General features: G+C 40.4%; 1 protein-coding gene across 1 annotated transcript in view; it reads right to left on the reverse strand.

The window, feature by feature from the left end:
- The window catches only part of sntg2 (syntrophin, gamma 2), a 169338-nt gene that overhangs the window by 91725 nt on the left and 52172 nt on the right, over window positions 1-25441 (reverse strand). The window contains exons 2-6 of the mRNA XM_038307030.1: window positions 24424-24561; window positions 24261-24317; window positions 15092-15133; window positions 11727-11814; window positions 9780-9862 (exon numbers count right to left, since the gene is read on the reverse strand). Coding sequence (XP_038162958.1) covers window positions 9780-9862; window positions 11727-11814; window positions 15092-15133; window positions 24261-24317; window positions 24424-24561 — 408 coding nt within the window. The remainder of the gene's footprint in view (window positions 1-9779; window positions 9863-11726; window positions 11815-15091; window positions 15134-24260; window positions 24318-24423; window positions 24562-25441) is intronic.

Here is a 25441-nt window from a genome sequence, read left to right on the forward strand (position 1 = left end):
TCTGTAAGAAGTCGACCAGAACGGAACATTTCCTATGAGGTTGGGTGAAGGTTTGAAGAGGACTCAAATGCACAGACTGAAGCTGATGATTCTATAGAAAAAAACCCACAAACATAAATCCACAAAATCCAAAAATACTGAATACCAGGAATCCTCACAACAAGGGGGAAAGAATTGATGACAAACCAGCAACAGTGACTGAGCGAGAAACAAAGACCAGGCTAATGAGCAGACTGGGAGCAGGTGTGACCAGAGGAGTCTAGAAGGGAACTAGGGAAAAGGAGACTGACCTGAGGGGTGAACAGAGGGCAAACAAGAAATACCTAAGAACTCAAATATTCAAATACAAATCCTGGATGCTAATTGGTTGACTGTTGAACCAGCAGAACTCCTCTATTCTGACATCTAGGCTCATTTCCAGGGTCCAAACGTCCCTCAGCTGCTCTAGCCTACCAGTGTTAGGCCAGTCAATGGCTGCAGCCTGTGATTTAACCCCCCATTGTGTTTTCTTTGCATCAGGCTCGGCTCTACTGGACCTGCTGTCAGAACACAAACCGCTTGATTGCTGAACATTAATGAAAACACGCAGAGTTTCTCTCTCATTTCAGGAACTCCAATCAAATCAGGTATTTCCCAATAATGCCTTCAAACTAACGTCGTTTAGAGCTGGACATGAAATTGGACATTTTTACGAGTGCCTGAAATTTATTCTCTTCATGCTGTGAAAGCAGTGATTAAGAGCGATGTCTGCTGCAGCCTTGGGTGACGGCTGCTGCCGATCCAGCTTGTATGAATACCTCAAAATGAGCTTAGAGATGACCGTGATGATCAAGGACTTCAGGCTTCAGGTCGGCGCAGCTAAGACGCGATGCTTTAGCTGTAAAACATCCTGAGGAGAAGAACCACAGTCCTTCTAGTTCCGCAGTAAAGGGAGTCACGGGTCTTATACTGCAAAAAATGAGCTAAAATAAATATAGAAGTGTATTTGAACTGAACTTTGAGCAGCGGAATAGGATGATCTGTCAACATAATGATTATTATTGGTCTTAAAAAGATAAGATATTATGTTCTTGAAATAAGAGAATTGAGTCATTTTTTCTTAGTTTAAACATGAATTGTATTACTCTGGTGAATTTTATTATTTATCTATTAAAAATAATGCAAAAAAATTCTTTGAAGAAAAACTAACTTACAAAACAGAGTCAATAAAGGGGCTATTTCAAGCAAAGGTATTTTTTAGCCTTTGAATCTTTCTAAAATGTAATTTCATTAACAAAAACCTCCTAAATGTTACTTTTGGTCGTTGACCCCTGTTTGATTAACCATTTACTCTACTTGGAAGCTCCTCCCACATCTCCAAAGGGTGGGAATGCCCCCGCCCTCTGCTATAAAACGGTCATTTTGGGGAGGGGTTGCCTAGCGGTTAGAGCATTGCGCTTGGATCCCGGAGGTTTTGAGTTGAAGTCCCATGGACTGCCACTCTTGGTCTCTGATGAAGACCTTTAACCCCAGACTGCTCCCCCGGCCGCCGCACAATGGGAGCCCGCTGCTCCCCAGGGGGATTTAAATGTAGTGACAGCTGAATAAAAAAGGTAAAAAAAATTAAACCAACAATGGACGATCTGGTAGAGACAGGTCGTCCCTATATCATTAAATCCGATAAATGTCAATTTATCATTTGTTGAAATAATTATCAATTATTTAGTAACTTATTAATCTTTTAGTTGAGTATATAGTAGAGATGCACTGATCCATTTGTTCCCGTTTAGTCTGATACCGATACCTGGGCTGAGTGTATCGGCCAATATCCAACACCAGTCAGATTCAATTGCTGAATGAATGAACCATATATGTTCCATGAGAGGGAAAGCTTTAGCCTTAAATAAACATTGTTAAAACGGTAACAAATTATAACAGATAAAATTACTTTATATTACCGATTAACAAATAAGCAGAAAAAAAGAAAGAAATAACAGTTTCCTGTAACGTGCAGTGGGGTGGATCACAGATATTCGATGAGAAGTTAAATGCATTTAGATGTCCGTTTGTGTCTGTTAGGAATGGAAATTTCCTTTTTTCTTGATGTTACACAGAAGGATCTGAGGAGGATTCACTAGAACTTAGAGTTTCTGTGGATCAGTTTATTTACTGAACATAAGCTGGTCTTAATGCTGTGCCACTTCACTGCAAGATATTGCATGAAGATTGGGCTTTAACTAGTTATTGCCAGCTAGCTTGCTGCTAGTTCCCTGGCACTGCCAGCAGATGGCACCAGGTCTGGTTATGTCTCCACATTTTACCTGGTGCTGGAATTCTATTTAGGCTCCAAAAGGACTAAACACTATCAAGATGGACACTTGGTGGTTTTTGTAAATATGCACTTTTAAAAAGTATGTTAGTTTTGGGTTGATCATTAACTTAAGAGCGGACGGAAGCAGCCCATCAGAGGACTATTGTTTATCTTTTCTTAACTGATGTCCAATATGCAAATTCCTCTACTTTAGCACATAAATACATACACATCCATAATCTACTGGTTACCATGCCAACCACTGACAAGCATCAGGCTTAAAGGAATAGTACACCCAAAACATGATTAGCCTTCATTTTCTACTCACCCCCATGCTGAACAACACTCTGGAGTACTTTTTTGATATCTCAAATGCATCTGGAGATCTGGGAGGCTTCTTGCTGTCTGCTGACATTCAAATAATGGAGGTCTATGGCGCCCGAGGCAGAAAGGTCCATAAAAGTCCACAAAAAACGTGTCAATATTCCTCCATACTGCTCGTCCAATGTATTCCAAGTGTCCTGAGTGGGTAGCGTCCAGAATTTACTCGAAACGAAGTCCTTTAGAATGTTTTTAGAGCATAAACAGTAGTGTATAGGATTTCCTGAAAGCGCACGCCTGCGAGTTCACGACACGCATTCAGCTCGGCAAAGAACTCATGCTCTTCCTCAACACTGAAGTCCTCAGACATTTTTCTTTCGTTGTTTCTTTCTTTGCACAGGTAAACAGCACATTTCTTCTTCTACGCTTGCATTATCGGCAGAGCAGACGCTGAATGCGCACTTTCATCTGGTTTGGTCTGCCGCGGTTTCCGTAGACTCGTGAACGCGCTTTTAGGAAATCCTATACACTACGGTTTATGCTCTAAAAACATTCTAAATGACTTTGTTTCGAGTAAATTATGGACGCTACCCACTCAGGACACTTGGAATACATTGGACGAGCAGTATGGAGGAATATTGACACGTTTTCTGTGGACTTTTATGGACCTTTCTGCCTCGGGCGCCATAGACCTCCATTATTTGAATGTCAGCAGACAGCAAGAAGCCTCCCAGATCTCCAGATGCATTTGAGATATCAAAAAAGTACTCCAGAGTGTTGTTCAGCATGGGGGTGAGTAGAAAATGAAGGCTAATCATGTTTTGGGTGTACTATTCCTTTAATTTGGATTAGTATTCCCGACTGGCCATGAAAGGGAAAGTGGCGGCCTAGTGTTTAGGACATAGAGCTTGGAATCCAGAGGTTCTGAGTTCAGGCCCCACTCCCACAGACTGCCAAACTGGGTTTAACCCCCACTCTGCTCCTCGAGCACCGCACAATGGCAGCCCACTGTTCCCCATGGGGATGGATTAAATGCAGAGATGAATTTCGTTGCTTTGTACTCGTGACATTGAAATGACAATAAAAGGCTGGGGGGGAAAAATGAAACGATACACAGCTAAGATTCTTTTGTAGAAACTGTTCCAGGATCCGCAGCCTTCAAACCTCTGCCTCCAGGCTGCCTTTAATTAAACTGGGACCATTAAAAGACGCCATTAGAACCGGCCTAAAAATAACAGCCAAACAGGACGTATCTGCAGAGAACAAAAGGAATGTGGCTTATTAGCCAGATGAGAAGAATCTCATTTGAGGTGACCCAAACTGTTCCGATGCATTCTTCAGAGTTTTTTGTTTGTTTGTTTTTTCCAGGGGGGAGGATTATAATCCACAGCTAAAAACGGTCTGAGTCAGCTGAAAATGTTCATCTCTTTGTATTTGTACCTCAGAGACACAACAAACTAACTGGGAATAGAAAGAAGTGCAGAGTGTTTAATGTTTAATGCTACTTGAAATAAAACTTTAAGACCAAATTTGCAAGAAACACAATAAAAACCTGCTTGTGACAACTTAACCCAAAGGTTTATTTTAACATAAACCACTGCACTAATGTTTCAAATTTTTAAAAGCTTCCCATACAGGAATAAAGCTAAAAACACACAAATGACAGATATATTTGAACAATTATTTAACTGAATTCACAAACTTTGTTTTAGCAGGGAACAAAACTAATCAGTTTTAAAGCCCCAACATAACCAGTGCTAAGTCTTTTTTGCAGCTATTTTTCTTTGTATGGTTTTCTTAGTATGTTTGATTTGGTGATAAGTGGAGGCGTTGCAGAGACAAGGGTGGAACTAAACTGAGAAATACCGGCTGTTTCTCTCTAACTCCATTTTGACGCTTTGTGTTTCGCGCTTCGCATGTGCGACTCCACTGCCTTAATTCCCATCGTTCTGAGCTTGAATGACTTCTTGCACTAAATCCACTGAGCCTCATGTATGTTCCCTGGTTTTAGCCATGGAGGAAACTCTTGGCTGGAGACTATTTTGGATACATTTACGCTTGCTCATATTTTCCAGACAAAAAGTTAATGGTGCATCTCCCAAATGTCCCGGCAGCAACAACGCTTTATTGGTTCCGCTATCGGGACGGAACCAATGATGGAGAGCAGTTATGTTTTTTTTTATAAATAATAAAAAAAATTGTCAATATTAACGCTTTATTTAGATTACAAAAATAAATCGTAATAAAATTGTCCTGTTATGATGTTTTAAAAATTAAGACATACGAAAGACGGATTTAAGACATTTTAATACCAATTAAGGCCTTAGTTTTATTTTGAAGAATTCAATGCCTTTTAATACTTTTTAAGGACCCGTGTGAAGCCTGGCTGTGGGTGTTGCAATGATAGCGGGAATGAATTAACTGAATGGAATTGAAAAAGCTTTCTGGATGAGAAGCGAAACGTCTTCAAACTTGGAAACAAAGTCCATTGGTTTGTTTTTTTAACTTAAAGATGAAACTTCCTGAGCTATTTTCTATCTCTATGCTGTTATAGGCTTAGGCTGCTGGAGGACTAAAGGAGCACTTTTCCTCATGCCGCTTCATTCCATCTCTTTTCTCCCATTTTGAAGTATCGAAATTCCGCTCAAAACTTTATGTTAACACATAAAAAAGTAAGAGCAGACATGAAGTCCAAACAAGCCATATTGCCAGTTTAATCCTGACAATACGAGCCAACATACCCGTGAATAGTCTGGAATTTAAATAGCCTGTATACACATTAGGGTAAAATTTGTGTAATCTCTGACACTTTGCTATATGTTGTGTCAAACCTTTTTTAGGGTAATTAGGACACAGCTGTCCTGCATATTAGCAGTGCCCCCTACAGGGTAAGGAGCAACAGTGCAGGAAACTTGCCAGATGTTTACTAAGCTGCAGCCGAGGGGCCAGCGGCCCCCCACTGGGCTCTGGGCAAAATGAAACGTCTCATGAAATGATGTGGCTCCACTGTAAATCCACCTCCAATCAGCTCTGCTGCAGACACTGTAATCACAACCATCACTTCTTCAACAACAAGCGAGTAAAGAAGCCAATAAATAGAACAAAACTAAAGGTTTGCTTCACAGTTTATGTTCAAGCAGTTTTCAAACCTTCAGACATCAAACGTATTAAACTGCAGACACCAAATCAGCCATTTTTAATCATCTGACGGTAGAGAGTCTGATAGATCTGAAGCCTTCTGTTTCCAGGATTGAACTCTAACAGCCCTGTTTTATTGTTCAATGAGGAAAGAAGAAATGAATCTCACTCCCTCTGCCGAGGTATCGTCTCCAGAACCGCAACGTCTCGCAGCTAAACGCCCTCCCAGCATATTTGCACTAAGGACAAACAGGATTACTAACATGTCAAAGTGGATTTGTGAGCGGCACACAAAAAGGCAGAGGCTGCGGCTGATAGTGCTGCCTCCTGCCTGCCCGGTGGTCAGCGCTGCTGAGCTGACGGCTGCTGTAAATACAGAAGCTCTCTGTGGAGAACAATCGGCTGCGCTTCAAAGTAAAACACAGATTATCCAGCAGCCCAGAGAGCTGCAGCGCAAACCTCTGGGTCGCGCTGCAGGTCGACCCGATCCAGAGCTGAAGTTAAAGCAAACATCATCAGGTTATTTAAACATTTCTAACTATGTTTCACAGACACAAAGTTCCTTCTTATCATTTGAGTTGGCAGCTGTTGGTCTGGGTGAGGTTTCTGCAGAACCAGAAAGCACCATCTGCTCATGAGCTGCATCAAAACATCCAACTGTCTCTACATGCATTTCATTATAATCAGCAGTCCAGTTCAAATCTTTAGTCAATCTTTTGCTTAAAGGTTTTCTTTTTGTTTTTATTTTTTAAAAAAAGAAGAGCAAACTGACACAATCTTTGCCTTTGTGGATAGATGCTGGTGAAGGTTATCAGTCATCAGGATTATAGTCATTAGGGATGCACGATATTGGGATTTTGGCCGATATCCGATATGCCGATATTTTAAAACTCATGTAGCCGATAACCGATATCGATACTGATGTTAAAGCTGGACAAAAATAAGTAGTCATTGAAAATAGCAGTTTTGTTATCCATTTCTGACACTTTGAAAAATAATATACTCAAATATATTTTCATATGCTGATATCAAATAGATTTTTAAAAACGCTGTATCGATCTATTTTACTTTCAAAATCTCGTGAAATGTCATCGTTCTGTTACAAACTCTCGTGATATTTCGCTAATTCTTGTGAGATTTTGTTAGTAAAATAGATCGATACCGCGTCAATATATCAACATATAAAAATATGGCAACATTTGGTGGATTTTCGGGGGATTTCGTAGCATAACGATGACATATAGCAATATTTCATTAGTAAAAGAGATTGATATGGTGTTTTTAAATGGCAATATATCAGCATATGAAGATATTGGGATATTTTAATGGATCAATATTTTTTCCTCGTCTTTAGAAGTTTTTAAGTCTGTAAAAAAGAAGTTTTTGAGGAAGAAGAAGTAGCATTTTTTTTTTTTTTTAGACTTTAGAAACTCAGAAGCTGATCAAATATCGGGTTAAATATCGGTGGGGTGGCCGATGTCCAATATTCAGGTTTAAGGCCGATACCGATAGAGGGCCGATTATATCATGCATCCTTAATAGTCATTCAAAAAAAGTAAACAAAACAATCCACTGGATTTGGTTTCCAAGTATGAAGATGTTTTGCTTCCCATTCAGGAAGCTTTTTCAATTCAACACTGCAAAAATGATCTAGAAATAAGTAAAAATGTCTTAAATTAAGTGTATTTACCCTTAATTTGAGTTTGTAAATACGATGATTTGCCAATGAAATTAGTATCTTTACTCTTAAAATAAGATGATTAGATAATATGCACTTGAAATAAGACAATGCAATTGCTTTTTCTTATTTTAAATGTTAATTGTCTTGTTCCATTGGGAAAGTGTCTCACTTTCGTACTGAAATGGAGAAAAAATGCACTTATTTTATGTAAGAATTGCTTAATTAGATTTCCGTTTTTTGCAGTGAAAATGTCAGAAATATTTATTTAATAATAATTTTTATAAATGAATGAATGACATAGTGAAAAAAATTACCTCCTTATTTTTCTCTTAAAAGACGCTAAATAACCATAAATATTGCTCCTAATATTTGACTGCTTAACTTTACAAACGGCGCATCATAGGGCACCTATATTTTAGGGAGAGCCAGAATCGGTGACTGTAGTGAGGAAGTGGAGCCGTCAGCTCAGCATACAGCGTCAGGCCAGCATACCCTTATTAATACGCATTACATAGTTTCATCTGTCTCCGCTCTCCTTACAGCCAATCACGCCGTTTTATTTCCCGATTTAGTCCGGTTTTTGTCGTAGTTTTGTGGATAAAAAAACAAAAAAGTCATTCACTAGGTCCAATACACACTTTAGCCTTTGCATGTCCGTTTGACGAGAATCTTATTGAAGAATGATCGGCATTATTTCACAGAGAATTCAATATTTATAGGGAGAGGATTCTACAACTCAGTTGACAGGATATGAGATTTATTTGTTTTTAGTTTTTTTAATATGAGCAACATGCAGATCATTTATTTTTTTTTATTTAATTTTACAGTACATGCAAGGACTACTGAATTATTATGAGAATACACTTTAATAGATTATATAACTCCACGGTGGAAAAAGAATTAATTCAGGGTTAGGATTCACTCGGTGATAACAGTCTACTGGCACAATCTGAAGACATTTAATGGGACTGATAACCGCTAATGACGATCACGCGCTCATGTGTATTACTAAGGGTATGCTGGTCTGACGGGGTATGCTGAGCTGACAGAACACCGGTGTCCGCATCTCGGAGTCGCCGGCTCGACCTGATGCAGCCCACTGGGCTCTGCAATGGCTTCCTCAACGTCTCGTTATAAGCAGAGTAAATAATTATCCACTTAAAATGATCTATCCATGGAAAAACCATAAGCATCCTTCTGCTCACTGTCCATGCTTTATAAGGCTAAGCTAGGCTACGCTAAGCGATTTGTAGGTATTTGGCCAAGTCCACACACTATAATTCATCTATTTGTGTGAAGGGGCAGATAGCAGACTTTTCTTTGTTCTGCTCCTTTTTATTTAGATTTTTTAAGTGGTATTGAGTTTGTTTTGTTCGACAAACAATTAAATATATTTTAATATGGTTCCCTCTAACAATCCATCCATCCATCTATCCCTGGCAGTGTTATAGTTCTCCCCTTTTGGGACTCTGAGTTGCTAGTTATTCTGTTTTAATGATCTTTGGTTCGTTTTCCGTTACATTTAAGCAGTCTTTAGTTACTCTCTGCTGCCCCCTTGTGCTTGTTTTCTTTCCCCTTGGCTTCCTTCTAGTTAGTTCCACTCACATCTGCTCCATATTTAGCTCATATTCATCAGTCCATCCTTTGTTCTGTTCCCTTTATATACTCCACCTCTGCAGTCACTCAGTGCTGGTTCCTTGTTGTTGTTTTTGCTTCCTCATCTCTGGCTCTCCACCTCAGTTTTCCTCTGATGTTTTTTTGGTTCTCTGTATTTTTGTACTTTGGCTTTTAACCTCTTTTGCTTTATTAAATCTTCAAGACTCTCCTCTGCCTCCTGATCTCTGCATTTGGATCCTCAAAAACCTCCATCCTATCGTGACACCCAGCTCATATTCAGGCGTGTACAATGTTGTGCAAATATTGGTCTTAACTCCTGAAATTGGACCGTTTTAGTGTTTTGTTTTCTTTTTTGTCTTCTTGCAGGTAAGCGGATGCTACTTTGGTAAAATGGTGCTGCCTTATTTTAGGAGATTTAAAAAAAAAAATCATTTTAACTTCCTGTTAAAAGGGAGTTTTTCCTCTCCACTGTAGCCACAAGCATGCTTAGTGTAAGGGATTGCCTTCAAGTTAATGTGTCGATGCAATTAGCTGGTTTTTCTTAGATAGAAAACTTTGAATCAATCTGACTGGATGATCTGGTTGAATTGTCTCTGTAAAGTGACCTGAGATGACATGTGTCTATATAAAAAAACTGAATTATCCAGACTCCAGCCAAACCCTGGCAGGTTGCATCTGCCTTTTAGCAAACAGGATCCCTGCAGCATAGATCAACAAGGAGACGTTTCTTACTGTGTTGCTTCCGTTTCCATTTAAATGTAAGCCGCTGTCGAACAGCGGAGAGGAAACACGACTGTGGTCCAGTCCAGGAGAACCTGAGGGAGAAAACAATGACAGAAACAAATGGAGAGGAATTTATGAAAATTTGACTAAAATAACAACAAAATTTTGGCCGCATTTGCAGTAACTTTATAGCAATTCTCTTTTTCTACCAGTATGGTTATTAAAACAATCCAACCAGCTCATCACTAAAACACCGCCTACATACTCTATGCTACATTCAAACAGGATGTGATTCAAGCAGAAGACGCAGATAGTTTACATGCAAACTCAATGGTTGACGCGCATCAAGGCGCATCAGACGCGCAGCAGGAGCGGTGCCTCATCAGCTTCTGAGCATCGAGAGCATTGAGGCGTGTGACGCGTTTCAGAAGAAGTAGATGCTGGAGTTGGACAAATGTAATGCCTCATCAACCAATCAGAGAAGCTGATCTGGGAGCTGGCAGGGAGTCAGACACAGCACTGCTGATGCAGAGCGCTATGATCACTCCTCTGAAACACTAAATTAACTTAAAATGTGGAAACCTGTTGGCAAAATATGTTTGCTTTTATTATCGTGCTGCCTGCAGTTTGTGCCAAAATGAAATAAATAAATACAGCATTAAATAAATAATTATATGTGTAATTCATTAAATAAATAAGGAATTCAATATATAAATGTGTCATTAATTTAATAAAATACGTCTTCAATTTATTAAAAAATATATATATAATTATTTCAGTGTGCATTTAATTATTTCATGGTCCTGTGTCGCAGTGCATCGAAACCATTAAAAGAATCTGTCAAACTCACCCATCAAAGTTAGGGGGCGGGGTTAACGCGAATCGAGTCTCTGTAATCGATTTGCTTTGCCTTAATGTGCAGGGCGACCAATCAGGTGTTAGATAACCGCCCCCTAACTTTGATGGGTGAGTTTGACAGATTCTTTTAATGGTTTCTATGCACTGCGACACAGGACCATGAAATAATTAAATGCACACTGAAATAATTATATATATATTTTTAATAAAATGAAGATGTATTTTATTAAATTAATGACACATTTATATATTTAATTCCTTATTTATTTAATGAATTACACATTTAATTAATTGTTTATCGCTGTATTTATTTATTTAATTGTGGCACTTTATATTAGTGACGTGGTTTTAATTAATGAATGACACATTTATTTATTTAATGCCACATTTAATTAATTATTGACACATTTAATTATTTATTTAATGCTGTATTTATTTATTTAATTTTGGCACTTTTTATCCTCCACAGTTTGTATTACGTACATGAAAAATGCATAATTTACTTCCAGCCGCCACCAACAGGAGGGGAAAACGAGCGGGCCTGAGGCAGCTGCTGCTGGGGATTCCCAGTGACAGCGCAGCGCCGGTATGTGGGGGTCTGAGCGGCTCCCACAGAGAAATAATCTTTGATTGAATAACAATAATTAACATGTTGAACAAAAAAAGGGGACCTCAAATAGTAACATTCCCATTTAAATGATTATGTTCAAAATAAAGAAAATATAATTACTTTAAAAATGATAAATGGAATAAGCAAAGGTCATAAAAAAATACAGTTACTTAATGTTACAATGTCAAATTGTGCATTTTTACATAAACAAATTAGATTTAATTCATAATTTTAAATCAGTTTTCAAAGTTTTTAATGAGACAAAAAATAATTAGACTCCATTTTTTAACTTTAAGGTATTTTTCCTATTTGAATCATTCATTAGATTAATAAATAAATATTACTTCCACTTAATTCATGGTACATTTATTTAATTTATTGTAAATTTATGTGCTATTTATTTATTGAATGATATATGTTTTCCCTCTACAGTGGTGGAGGGGGAGGAAGATGAAGGAGAGGAAGAGGAGTAGTGATCAGACTCTTACCCAGAGGCAGTTTCAGGAAGGATGGGACTTCTCTCAGGTAGCGAACGGTGATGGTGACCTCATCACCTGCGGTCCGCAGGAGGTGAACCTGACAGCAGAGGCAGATTGGTTCAGATACAGGGAGGGGGTGGAAGTCTGAATCAGACAGCAGCGTGGAGCCATTTTCACTTCAACCAGCTAAGTTTGGTCGTCCAGAACAAAGAAACAAACAAGCCTCTGAAAGTTATTCCTGAACATAAAAGGCAGCGGTCCGCCCGCCTGACGGTCCATAGAGCTGCCAGGCGCCCATTAGCATGCCATGACCGGTGTTCTGTCAGATCAGCATACCTATAGTCAATACACATGCAAAAGACGTCAGATTTTCCTTTATCCCTTTAGTTTTGTTTGAAAAATAGACTTTAATCCACCTCAAAGGGCGTATATCCCTTTATTCATATACAAAAAACAACAATTTAAGGTCAGATCGCCATACGTTTAATAAAACACCAAACAGTAAGTAATTACATTATTTTTTTTGTACATGACTATAGGGAAACACGCCCGTTGAGGTAGTTTAAAGTCTATTTTTCATACAAAACTAAAGGGATAAACAAGTATTGACTACAGGTATGCTGGTCTGACAGAACATCTGCTTCTACGAGAAAACTCCTCATTCTGTGTTTTGACACACAGGAGGTGAGTGTAGTGAGAACTATGCCAGGCCGTTGAGCTGTCCCCCTCTACTGTTGATCTTTTAAATATGATTCTTCCTGGTCTAAAATACATTCCTACTAGTCAGAACTGTACATATAGATATACTAAATATTTTCGCCAGCAAAAGTTTTATTTCAGGATGCCAAAAATAAACTTGTACAGTAAGAATAAGTATGTTAAAATGGCCACTTTAAATAAGTAAAGATTTTAAGATATCTGAAATGTAGTTCTTACTAGTACAAATTTGACTCCAGAGTCCTTAAAATTTAATGCTTGATTGTAATTGTGACTAGGAAGACTGCTTTAGTGCTATCTCTATAATAGAAATCTGATTAGTCAGCCATCTTATTTTATGTTAAAACTGAGCCTCATTATTATTTTGCAAGTATCTAAAACTTTATTTAAGAAAGGCATTATTAAAATTGAGATATCTGGAATTCTAATTTAACTAGTCATAAAATAAGTAGTTGATATCTATTGTTGTATTTCTACAAGCAGAAATATATTTTTGATGTCACGAATTGGATTTCTGGATATCTGTAATGTTATGTTCATTTTTGATATTAGAAATAATAATTGTGACTAACAATAACTCTATTATGGAGATCTGGAATTAGAGTTCATGCTCGTCAGAATTAATTTTTAGAGAGGAAGAATGTTGTTTTAGATATCTGAAATGTTTGTTTTGACTAGGAAGAAATGCATTTGAGACATCTGGATTACATATTCAGTAAATATCAAAATGGCCTGCCATATAAGAACCACTATTCGGCCTGCAGAGTTTGGGTGGGGGGATGCCAGACGATAAGATGGAGAGCAGCGAGACAAACTAAAGACGTCGACAGACATGAGGCCAACAGCCGCTGCGTTTCTAACATGATTTAGCACGATGCTGATCACAGAGGAAGGAATTTATGACATTCATATCGATTTCTTCAAATGATCCGCTGTTATGGAGCAAACTTTGTTCCATTATTGTTGCATTATTGGTTTGTAAATGTGAAAGAAAAAAATGCAATCAAGAAATGAAACAAAGTTAGTCCCAAAATATGTAAGATTTTCACCTCCTGAAGGTATAGTGGTCTTTTTCCAGGTGGATCATCAAAATAATTGGTCCTCCTAACTGTCAATCATTCTGGTGATATGTGTACATATGGCTGTCCTACGTGCTCCTCCGCATTTCATTTTCACGTACTGGTGGTGAGTCTGACGTAGTAGAAAAATTGCAAATCTTTAGAAAAAAGCAGCAACTTTTAAACAAAGCGTGCATGAGGAGAAATGGGCTCGTACACGCTCTCGCATGTGTTTAAAAGGACACAGGGTTGTGCGTTTGCATTTTCTTTTAAGTGGAGAGGTCGTGTCTTTTCAAAAAATGTTACCTTTAATAACTGCATTGCATATTGTTTTTTAAATTTTCATATAAAAAATGTGTTCTTTGCTTGCAATAATAATGAAGCAAAATTCACTCCATACACTGTCATTTCTACTGAGCCCCTAAAGTGACACTGAAAAGAGAAGAAAAAAAAGTATCTTGTGTGCACCAGATACTTTCTCACATGATCGAGTATTTCGGACAACTTTGTTCTCTAAAACGGATGAACATGAACTTATTAGTCTATATTTTCAGTTTGGGCTACCATTCAAAGATATTCCTGCATTACTTTCAAGACGTCACCATTATGTTTTGTCTGAACGTCACTTAAAGGTATTGTGGAGGATTTTCTTTGAGATTCTCTCCACTTTAAAAAAAAGTTTTTTTTCTTTTTTTTAAGTTGTTTAAAAGCGGTTCTCATAGCTTATATCAGCTTACTGTGTCCGAACTTCCACCCTCACCCCCTAAATCCCTCCATCACTATGTAGACTATATAGTGAACTTTATAGAGAACTCAGTTAACTGACCGTGCGGACAGATGATCACTTCCCTGTTGGTCCACCATGCGGTGCCTGCGCCATCTCTGTTATTAGTCATCGCTGTCGGGTAGCGACAGCCTATGGCTACAGCGGGCTGCTGTGACAGCAAATCCCATAATGCTTTGCGAGGAGAGCTCTCTGCGCAAAGCATTCTGGGATATATCTGGCTCTTCTGAGGCCTTTCTTTTCTTCTCATACACTTCGTAGACTTTTTCTATTATGGGCATTTTCAGAGAACCGCGGTGAGAAAGGTGAGCTTCAATGACGGAAACCGCAGCTCACCACAGACATATGCCTGAAAGTGAAAAAGATCGCTAACGGGACGAACACGTAGGAGGTCCTTACGTAAACATATCACCAGAATGATTGACAGTTAGGAGGACCACTGATTGAGATGATCCGTCCGATGATCCAACCCGGAATCTATAGCTTTAAAAGGTATCCTGAAGTCCTGTTGTCTATTTCAGCACAAAGGAAACACAAACCTTGATTATGTTGGACATTTATTCAAACACAACTGCAAACGACTGTTCAACTGAACGCATAAAGATGTTTACAAAATGTCTGGAAAATCGATTAAATGAAAAAAAAAAAAAAGAAGAGGTCCATCTGATATGAGAAAGTATAATTGGTGCAAATAAGAAAGTCAAGTTGTTTTTTTTCCTCTTTAGTGTCTCTTTAGGGGCTTCTGTAAATTTCATTTTTTAAGTGCAGATTAAAGCTGCTGAGTTCGTTATTTTTAACGTTTTAAACATACTTACTACTTCCTGGTGCGTGCAGTTCTCCACATTAATGCCATTAACCTACAGGAGAAAAACAAAGCAGCGTCTGATCATTTGTTGGAGTCATCATGGCGTCAGACCCTGTTCAGATGTTTAAACTACAGACAGGCTGATAAATCGGGGCTTTTTTATGCCTGTCAGTCCATCCATGCATGTTTTCACCGATCCTGCAGCACTTTTAGCAGTTGATGCTTTCTTTTCCCTCTATTTGTGATAGCTACGATCTTAAACTCCTCCCTGCCAGTAAGCGGCACCCTCATGCTCACCTGCTCTCCTTCTACTGTTTGCTGACCAGCTGCCAGATCAGCTAATGCTAATGCAGGATACTCACCCTGTGGGGCTTTTTTTTTTTTTTTAAGGACAGTTGCCTTTTGTATCTGTGCTTCTTTTTCTATGTCTGCTTCTGTCTCCTTGAACCCCAGTGGGCCTCAGCAGATGGCCGCTCACACTGAGCCTGGTTCTGCTGGAGGTTTCTTCCTGTTCAAAGGGAGTTTTTCCTCTCCACTGTCGCTATAAGCATTCTTAGTGTGAGGGATTGCTGAAGAGTCAATAAGTTGATGCAATCAGCTGGTTTTCCTTAGATAGAAAACTTTGAATCAATCTGACTGGATGATCTGGTGAACTGGAAAGTGTCTTGAGATAACACGTGTTGTGAATTGGCGCTATAGAAATAAACTGACTTAAACTGAATTGATCCACAGCCTCCTCAGAAAACTCAAATTCAAATTAGAAATTCAGAAAGACCAAAATCCTGTTTTTGTGTAAATTAGTTGCATATTAGAAATGTTTTGACCTATTGGATCATATTTTCATCTGTTCCAGCTGAACCTTCTCATTAGAATCTGCAGAATAGGCCGCTGCTGCACAGCTTGTATGCAGATGGTTGTAATATTCTGCTGTGTGACCGTTCAGATCCTCTGCAAATAAACGCCTCACAAAGCAGATTCACAATCACTTCCAGCATGAATATTAATATTGGTCTGCTGATTCCATCTGATCCTGGAGATAAACAGCATCCATCTGATAAAAAAGCTGCTCATGAACCGAAGCAAATAAATACTGAAGGGTTTCCAGACAGTAATTAAAGATTATATTACTAATAAATGTTAGTTTCTTCAGAAAGAAAATTCACTGTTTTCTGTGTTAAATAAAAAAAACAGTTATCAAAAATAAAATACATCCGACCACACATAAAAAAAAATGTTTTTTTCAAGTCATATTTATCACCATATCATTCACATTTTTTACAATATTTAACTTGTTAATTAAATATCTATCAGGCATAAAAACTAAATATTTAATTTGAAGTTAAAGTTTAGGTCTGAGCCAGATCCAAATGAATTATTACACTAGGTTAAAGGTGCAGTAGGAGATCCTGGAAAAATGGTTCCGGTAAGCTATATTTTTGAACATACACAACCATGCCTCTCCCTTCAGACCGCTCAACGAAACCACGCCTTTAAAACACATGAACGCGCATGCTGCCTGTCGAGGTGTTCAGATGTTTCCAAGATCCAGAACGTAACAAGCCGAGACCTAGCGCTCGAGACACGGGCTAACGACAACATAACAGTGGCTAGCTTCCAGCCATGGCGCCCTCCTTTCCATCTACGGTAAGATTGTTCACCATCTAAATGAACGTAAACAGGCTGCAACGGATGCAACTTCAGAAATATTGATAGTAGATGTAAACTAGACTGTCACTGGTCCTCGCGCCTGCATGAGCACTGGGGGGCCGATTCATGTGTCAGGGTACATGCATGAGGGGAGGGACAAGCAGACGACCCTGATTGGCATGTCAGGAACCAATAGTGGACCACGAACCGTGTTTTCTGATTTCACACTGTAGCGGGAACCATTTTTTTTTGTTTCACTTCCAGACCTATTTCACTTTTTGCTACATGACTGTGGGGAGATCTGCAACCCACATGGTAAGAAATGCGTCCGAAAAGATCTCTTACTCCAACTATAAGGCGGGAACACACTGTATATTTTCTTTAATTGTTGCACGCAGCTACAGCTCACACTGTACGATGAAACCGCAGAGCTTAAAAGTTCACAGCTCACGATGTTTGTTCACACGCTGTGCGACCCGACGCTCTGATGTGATCTACCTGCTCTCACTGTACGTCTAAAAACCAGGTGGGACTCAGCTCCGCAGTGAGATGGCGCTACTCGGACTCGTCTATCTGGAAGCCGAACCAGTAGAAGAGGAACATGAAGCTCACTAGAGTGAAACGCGCTGCCTTGGATATTTGGACAATTTAGTGCTGAAAGCCCTAAAAAGAAAAGGAGACGACGTATTTGGACAAAGACATGGCTGAGCTAACGTGGCTACTACGGTCTGTCAGTTTGACAGAAAGAACTCCATTTCACTCATTGCACCCCCGCCATGCTGCTGGGTTTCCCTCTGAGAGGAAGAAGAAGAATCCTTGTTTGCCCACTAAGAGATTTGCCCATGACCACCTTACGACGGCCGACTGAAAATCAAACATTTCTCATTTTAATAATAATAATTAGGGCTGCAACAACGAATCGATAAAATCGATAAAAATCGACTTTTAAAAGCGTTGGCAACGAATTTCATCATCGATTAGTTGTGTCGCGCGATTAATTCGTCATCCGCCGCCGTCGTCGTCATTGCCGTGAGGCGCCTCCCCCATCCCAACTCCGCTCCCACAGGAGTCCCTCTCAGCGCTGCAGTCAGAGGATGTTTACCCTCAGCGTCCAGACTGCAAATGAAGCGCGCATGCGCCGGGATTGACGGCGCAAATTGATCACAATAATTAAAATAGCCTGCGCTTCGTAAAGCGAAAAAAGTCGTAACATGCAACTTTTGTAAAAACAAATGAACATGGCACGGAAGCACCACTGTTATGATGCAGCACCTGAAAAGAAAACACGTTGGAGCCTTCGATGGCAGTGAAGAGAGCTGATCAGCAGGGTGAGCGGCCATGTTTGTTCGGTTTTAAAGTGGGGAAACGTAACGTTAGTTTCTCAGGTAGCTCATCTGATGCTTTCCTTACCGTGTTAGTAGGTTACAGACAGTGATAAGGTTGGCTACTTATTTTACTTTTAATTTCATTTGAATTAGCTTAAGCAGCGTTTATATTTTCTTTATAAATAAATTAACTTGCAAATTATGAGGGCAAGGCTTTTAAAGTTTAAATCTTCTGGCAAAGATAAAGTAAAGAAGATCCTGCAATTTATGGAAGTAAAGCAGAATAAAATCCAGCAAGATCAGTAATATGTCAATTAATTATCTGCCACATTCCCATGTAAATATCTGTCTTTGGAGGATGTGTTTTTTAGCACCCCTAGTTCTCTCATTTTTATTCCAAATACAATTTATAATTTGAATCACAGGGCTATTTTTATCTCTATGGTTCAGTATTTTCTCAAATAGCAACTTTAACTGCTATACTTTCCTGTCTTAAAAGGCAGAACTCTCTGGTCTAAAAAAAACCTCATTTGTTGAAATGGGGGGGCCTATTGTTTGAACCCCTTAGGGGCTTTTAAAAACAAAAATGTCATTTTTTGCGCTTTATGAAACAAAGTAGCCTATATTGTGTGGATGTACAGCTACATTTCTCATGTAAGTTTGCGTAGTTTTAACACAAACATTTATTTTTCATATTGCCCCAGTACAGTTAATGAGCAACCTGTACCTGTGTGCTTGTTTGTTCTGTCTAAAATGTTTATTTTGGAATAAAGAGGTTAGTATAAAAAATATTTTTTATCCGATTCATCGATTAATCGAAAAAATAATCGGCCTATTCATCGATTTTTAAAATAATCGTTAGCTGCAGCCAGTGGCGGCTGGTGAAAAATATTTTTGGTGGGGCTGATATAGCCTAGTTTATGTCTCCAACTAATCCGGAATAAGAATTCAAATAAACAATTGCAAATGAAATACAATTTAACAGTAATGATTTAATTTACTATATAATAACAGTAACAGTGATGATTTGGGTCACTGTGACGGGGTTCTTTGGCCTCCAAGAATCCAGGCTCAGTCGGGTTACCGGTGTTGGTGATTTATTGTGCTCAAAAACTCAAAACAGGGTGCAAAAGAAACTAAACATGTACAAGATCCTCTGGGCCTCAGCCTCCCTCCAGTTACCAGCAATGGAACAAAGAAACAGAAAACAAAAATTGCCGCTTTTCTTCCCACAGCCCTCATTAAATAGTTTAAGCCCCTACCCTCAGGCTCTCTTATTTCTGATTTCTTCTCATTAATCAGTTTTGTCCATATATTACCTCCAAAAACAATTGATGTACAAAAACTTAATTCTTTTACACAGATTCATTGACTTATTCAATTACACCAAACTGGGTTTGAACCCAGCAAAGACGCAGCCAGACTGAAGATGACAAGTCCCCGTAGCATAAACACGTACACACACACACACACACACACACACACACACACACACACACACACACACACACACACACACACACACACGGCTAACCCCACTGAAATATTAAGTGTGCACCCTCAATACGCCAGCAGGTAACCAGGAACAGCTTGTGTGTTTTAAGTTAATGGAGCTACTGGTCTCAGCGCGAGTGTATTGGTCCTCACAAACACAGTATAACAGGAATGTGTGTGTGGCGTGCAAAGTTAGAGGATGTGGATTCGTCACAGTCACAATAACCATGACATGAAATTGAACAACAGGGATGTTCTTCTGGCAAACGGGTAGATAAATAAGGATCTCACCGAATTTGGTGGAAGCTGCATCTCGTTCGTTACATTCGCCATCTTCCCTCTAATTGTCTGCACCTGCGCTTGGGTTCAGAAGCCTGTTAAAGCGCAGTATTTTCAGCGCCCCAAGACCATAAAGTTCCGAGACGCTGATTGGCCATTAAATTCACCTAGCAATAGTACATGATTGGCAGATTCTCTGCAAATGTGGGTCAGTCTGATCAGCGCCCCCAGAACAGAGACGGTAGGAGTCTGTCTGTGGAAATCCACAAATGAATGACAGTAGATAGGGAAATGTAGTTTATATAATTTGTTTTGCTTATAGGTACACACTCTAGAGAGTAAAACTGACATTTATGAGTTAATTTCTAAAAATATATTTTACGTTTCTCTCTTCTTATCAGGGAGGGCGGTGCCCCAGCGCCCCCTATGGGCCGGCCGCCACTGGTTGCAGCCCTAATAATAATACATTTTATTTCAAAGGCGTCTTTCTGGACATTCAAGGTTACCGTACAAACCATAAAAACACAATGGTAGAAACAAAGTCAAAATGCCAAATGAAACCATTAAAAAAATACAAAGACAGAGAAATAAATATTAAAGACTGTTAAAGACACTGAAGGATGCAGTGATGAAACAACTGTGAAAGATAATCCTCCATTTTTTGTCTCCTTTCAGGCTAAATAACCCAAAATATAGCCTGCGAAAGTTTGAGAAACAAAACCCTAACATTTATTACACATTATCCTGCTCAGATGTCATAATATCCCCTCTTCTACTCAGTCCTGATGACCTTTTGCTGACATTAACATGCAGAAATTGCCTATGAGCAGTGAGACAGGAAGTGATGCACCCACCTGCAGGACGGCGTCCCCGACGAACAGCTTCCCCGTCTGATCGGCTGCGGGCATCAATTGTCAGATGTTAATGAAAACGTTACTAAATAATTGCTCATTTCATGCATGGTAATGTGGTGGAAATGACAATCAGTGTCTCCGTCTGGCTAATCTCAGACAACATCCTAAAGCTGGGCGACTCGACACGGGAGAGCATGAAATCTGAAACTAATCCGGGCATAAAGCCATTCTCAGCAGAGTTGGGGGGAACGATAGGACGCTCCGATCCGCCTGCTTCTCTTAGGAGAGAAGAAGATGAAAAGAGAAATACTACTGGCTCCCATCTGACTGGAAGAAAGATCATCAGATCCTATGATGTATACCAGTTCATCTTCTGTCCGTCCATCAGGAATATCAGTCTGATATGTCTCGCAGCATTTTACACCCATTCATCATCAAACAGGTTATAACTGGAGGTTCATTTTTACTTTGCTAAAATATAAGACTGTCTTGGTGGCCTTAGGGTTGCGTCTCTGTTATTTGCAGATGATGTGGTTTTGTTGGCTTCATCAGGGCGTGATCTGCAGCTCTCACTGGAGCGGTTCACAGCCGAGTGTGAAGCAGTCGGGATGAGGATCAGTGCCTCCAAATTCAAGACCATGGTCTGGAGCCGGAAAAGGGTAGAGTGCCTTCTCCAGGTTGGGGAGGATGTGCTGCCCCTAGTGGAGGAGTTTAAGTATCTTGGGGTCTTGTTCACGAATGAGGGGAAGATGGAGCGGGAGATCGATAGGCGGATTGGTGCGGCGTCTGCTGTGAAGCGTGCGCTGTATTGGTCTGCAGTGGTGAAGAGAGAGCTGAGCCAAAAAGGGACGTCCCACCCGGAGGAGGCCCAGGACACGCACTATGTTTCTCAGCTGGCCTGGGAGCGCCTTGGGGTTCCCCCGGAGGAGCTGGCCTTATTGGCTGGGGAGAGGGACGTCTGGGCCTCCCTACTGAAGCTGCTACCCCCGCAACCCAACCCCGGATAAGAGGGAGGGAGGATGGACGGACGGACGGACGGACGGACGATGGATGGATGGATGGATGGATGGATGGATGGATGATGGATGGATGGATGGATGGATGATGGATGGATGGATGGATGGATGGATGGATGGATGGATGGATGATGGATGGATGGATGGATGGATGATGGATGGATGGATGGATGGATGGATGGATGGATGGATGGATGGATGGATGGATGGATGGATGGATGATGGATGGATGGATGGATGGATGATGGATGGATGGATGGATGATGGATGATGGATGGATGGATGGATGATGGATGATGGATGGATGGATGGATGGATGGATGGATGGATGGATGGATGGATGATGGATGGATGGATGGATGGATGGATGGATGGATGATGGATGGATGGATGGATGGATGGATGGATGGATGGATGGAGGATGGATGGATGGATGGATGGATGGATGGATGGATGGATGGATGGATGGATGGATGGATGGATGATGGATGGATGGATGGATGGATGGATGATGGATGGATGGATGGATGATGGATGGATGGAGGATGGATGGATGGATGGATGGATGGATGGATGATGGATGGATGATGGATGGATGGATGGATGGATGGATGGATGGATGATGGATGGATGGAGGATGGATGGATGGATGATGGATGGATGATGGATGGATGGATGGATGGATGGATGGATGATGGATGATGGATGGATGGATGGATGGATGGATGGATGGATGGATGGATGGATGGATGGATGATGGATGGATGGATGGATGGATGATGGATGATGGATGGATGGATGGATGGATGGATGATGGATGGATGGATGGATGGATGATGGATGGATGGATGGATGGATGGATGATGGATGATGGATGGATGGATGGATGGATGGATGGATGGATGGATGGATGGATGATGGATGGATGGATGGATGGATGGATGGATGGATGGATGGATGGATGGATGGATGGATGGATGGATGATGGATGGATGCATGGATGGATGGATGGATGATGGATGGATGGATGGATGGATGGATGGATGGATGGATGGATGGATGATGGATGGATGGATGGATGATGATGGATGATGGATGGATGGATGATGGATGGATGATGGATGGATGGATGGATGGATGGATGGATGGATGGATGGATGGATGGATGGATGGATGGATGATGGATGGATGGATGGATGGATGGATGGATGGATGGATGATGGATGGATGGATGGATGGATGGATGATGGATGGATGATGGATGGATGGATGGATGGATGGATGGATGGATGATGGATGGATGGATGGAAGGATGGATGGATGATGGATGGATGGATGGATGGATGGATGATGGATGGATGGATGGATGGAAGGATGGATGGATGGATGGATGGATGGATGGATGGATGGATGATGGATGGATGATGGATGGATGGATGGATGGATGATGGATGGATGGATGGAAGGATGGATGGATGATGGATGGATGATGGATGGATGGATGGATGGATGGATGATGGATGGATGGATGGATGGATGGATGGATGGATGGATGGATGGATGGATGGATGGATGGATGGATGATGGATGGATGGATGGATGGATGGATGATGGATGGATGGATGGATGATGGATGGATGGATGGATGGATGGATGATGGATGGATGATGGATGGATGGATGGATGGATGGATGGATGGATGATGGATGGATGGATGGAAGGATGGATGGATGATGGATGGATGGATGGATGGATGGATGATGGATGGATGGATGGATGGAAGGATGGATGGATGGATGGATGGATGGATGGATGGATGGATGGATGGATGGATGGATGTGATGGATGGATGGATGTATGCATGCGGATGATTGATCGATGATGGATTGATGTCATGATGATGGAATGAGGATGGATGCAGGATGATGGATGGATGATGGATGGATGGATGATGGATGCATTGCATGTATTCGATCATTCGAGCATCATGGCATGCAGCATTCATTCATGCATGTCATCATCATTCATTCAGTTCATTCATGCATCATGCAATTCATTCATTCATCCTTCATGCATTGTCATCGCATTCATTCATTCATTCATCATTCATTCATTCATCAATCATTCATGTCATTCATTCATTCATTCATTCATTCATTCATTCATTCATCATTCATTCTCGATTCATCATTCATTCATTCATTCATCATTCATTCATCATTCATTCATTCCTTCATTCATTCATTCATTCAGGCTTGGCATTCATCATTCATTCATTCATTGCAGTTCATGCATGGCATTCAGATCATCACCTAAAATGCCGTCCATGTGTACTAATGATCCCACCCATTCCACAGCCCACACCACAAAACCTCCCCCCCCAAAACTAACCCCCCAATATCATGCCCCACTGAAATCCCCCACCCACCGGCCCGCACTATCCATGCCCCGCCCTGCAAATGCAAAACAAGAAGGAAGAGGATGTTCTTTTGTTGTTGTGTTTTGAAACTAGTTCATCCAAAGCCTTCTTCTTTTCAACACATAAGGAAATCTTATCTGCTTACTTTGATGCTTAAGCCCAGGCCGCCGGTCGCCTGTCTTCGCAGTACAACAGTTCTGTGCTTTAGAAAGGGGGAGTTTTTTATTGGCAAAATGGATTTTAGTGAACAGATTGTAGAGCCATGCAGTATGAGTTAATGCGGCTCCGGAGCGCTCGTCTGTACTTACGTTTACTTGGGATTGGCTTCCGTTTGTGCAGACCACATCCAGCTTCTGAATGGTTAACGTGTCTTTGGTGAGTTTGAGGCAGACGTCGTAGGTGTTGCTGCTCTCCTGGTTGTAGAGCAAAGCAATTCCAGATTTGGTCTGTTGGGATAGAGAAGAGCAATTAAGCACACAATGAACATTTTAATCATCCTTTCTCAGTTTGTCATTTGTTCCAAGTGCTTATATCTTCTGGGGTTTTGGGAGAGACCTGAAATAACCCGTCTGGTTGAGGGATGGCAAAAACTTTCAGTTATGAGGAGGGGAGTTAGACCATCCCATATGGAGTAAATTTGGTTACATTATTGTTCCAAAGAACATGTTCACTAAATGGAAATTTGAAAAAAAATGTAACATAAAAATTATAGTTCTTACGCTACGTTCACACCGCATGCGATTTCAGCAACAAGAAAACGTCTGCTGCTTCATTTTTGATGCTTGTCCGCATTAAGGTCAGACGTCCAGTAAAGTGTATCCAGATTCAATTCAAGTCAGTTTATTTCTATAGCGCCAATTCACATCACAAGTAATCTCCAGTTCACCAGATCATCCAGTCAGATTGATTTAAAGTTTTCTATCTAAGGAAAACCAGCTGATTGCATCGACTCATTGACTCTCCAGCAATCCCTCACACTAAGCATGCTTGTAGCGACAGTGGAGAGGAAAAACTCTCTTTGAACATAAAGTTAAAATGATTTTTAAAAAATTTCCTAAAATAAGGCAGCACCCTTTTACCAAAGTAACATCTGTTTACCTGCAAGAAGACAAAAAGAAAACAAAACGCTCAAACGGTCCAATTACAGGAGTTTTAACCAATATTTACACAACATTGTACACGCCTTAACATGAACTGGGGGTCACGGTAGGATGGATGTCTAGAAATGGAGTCACAGCCAAACAGGAACAGGCCAGATGAAGCTACTATGAGAAAAAGCAGAGAGAGCAGAACGTTAGAGATTGAACTAACAGATTCTGCAGAATA

The sequence above is a fragment of the Cyprinodon tularosa genome, unplaced genomic scaffold, assembly GCF_016077235.1.
Source record: "Cyprinodon tularosa strain WSP-4 unplaced genomic scaffold, ASM1607723v1 ctg6, whole genome shotgun sequence".
In the NCBI taxonomy this organism is placed as follows: Eukaryota; Metazoa; Chordata; class Actinopteri; order Cyprinodontiformes; family Cyprinodontidae; genus Cyprinodon; species Cyprinodon tularosa.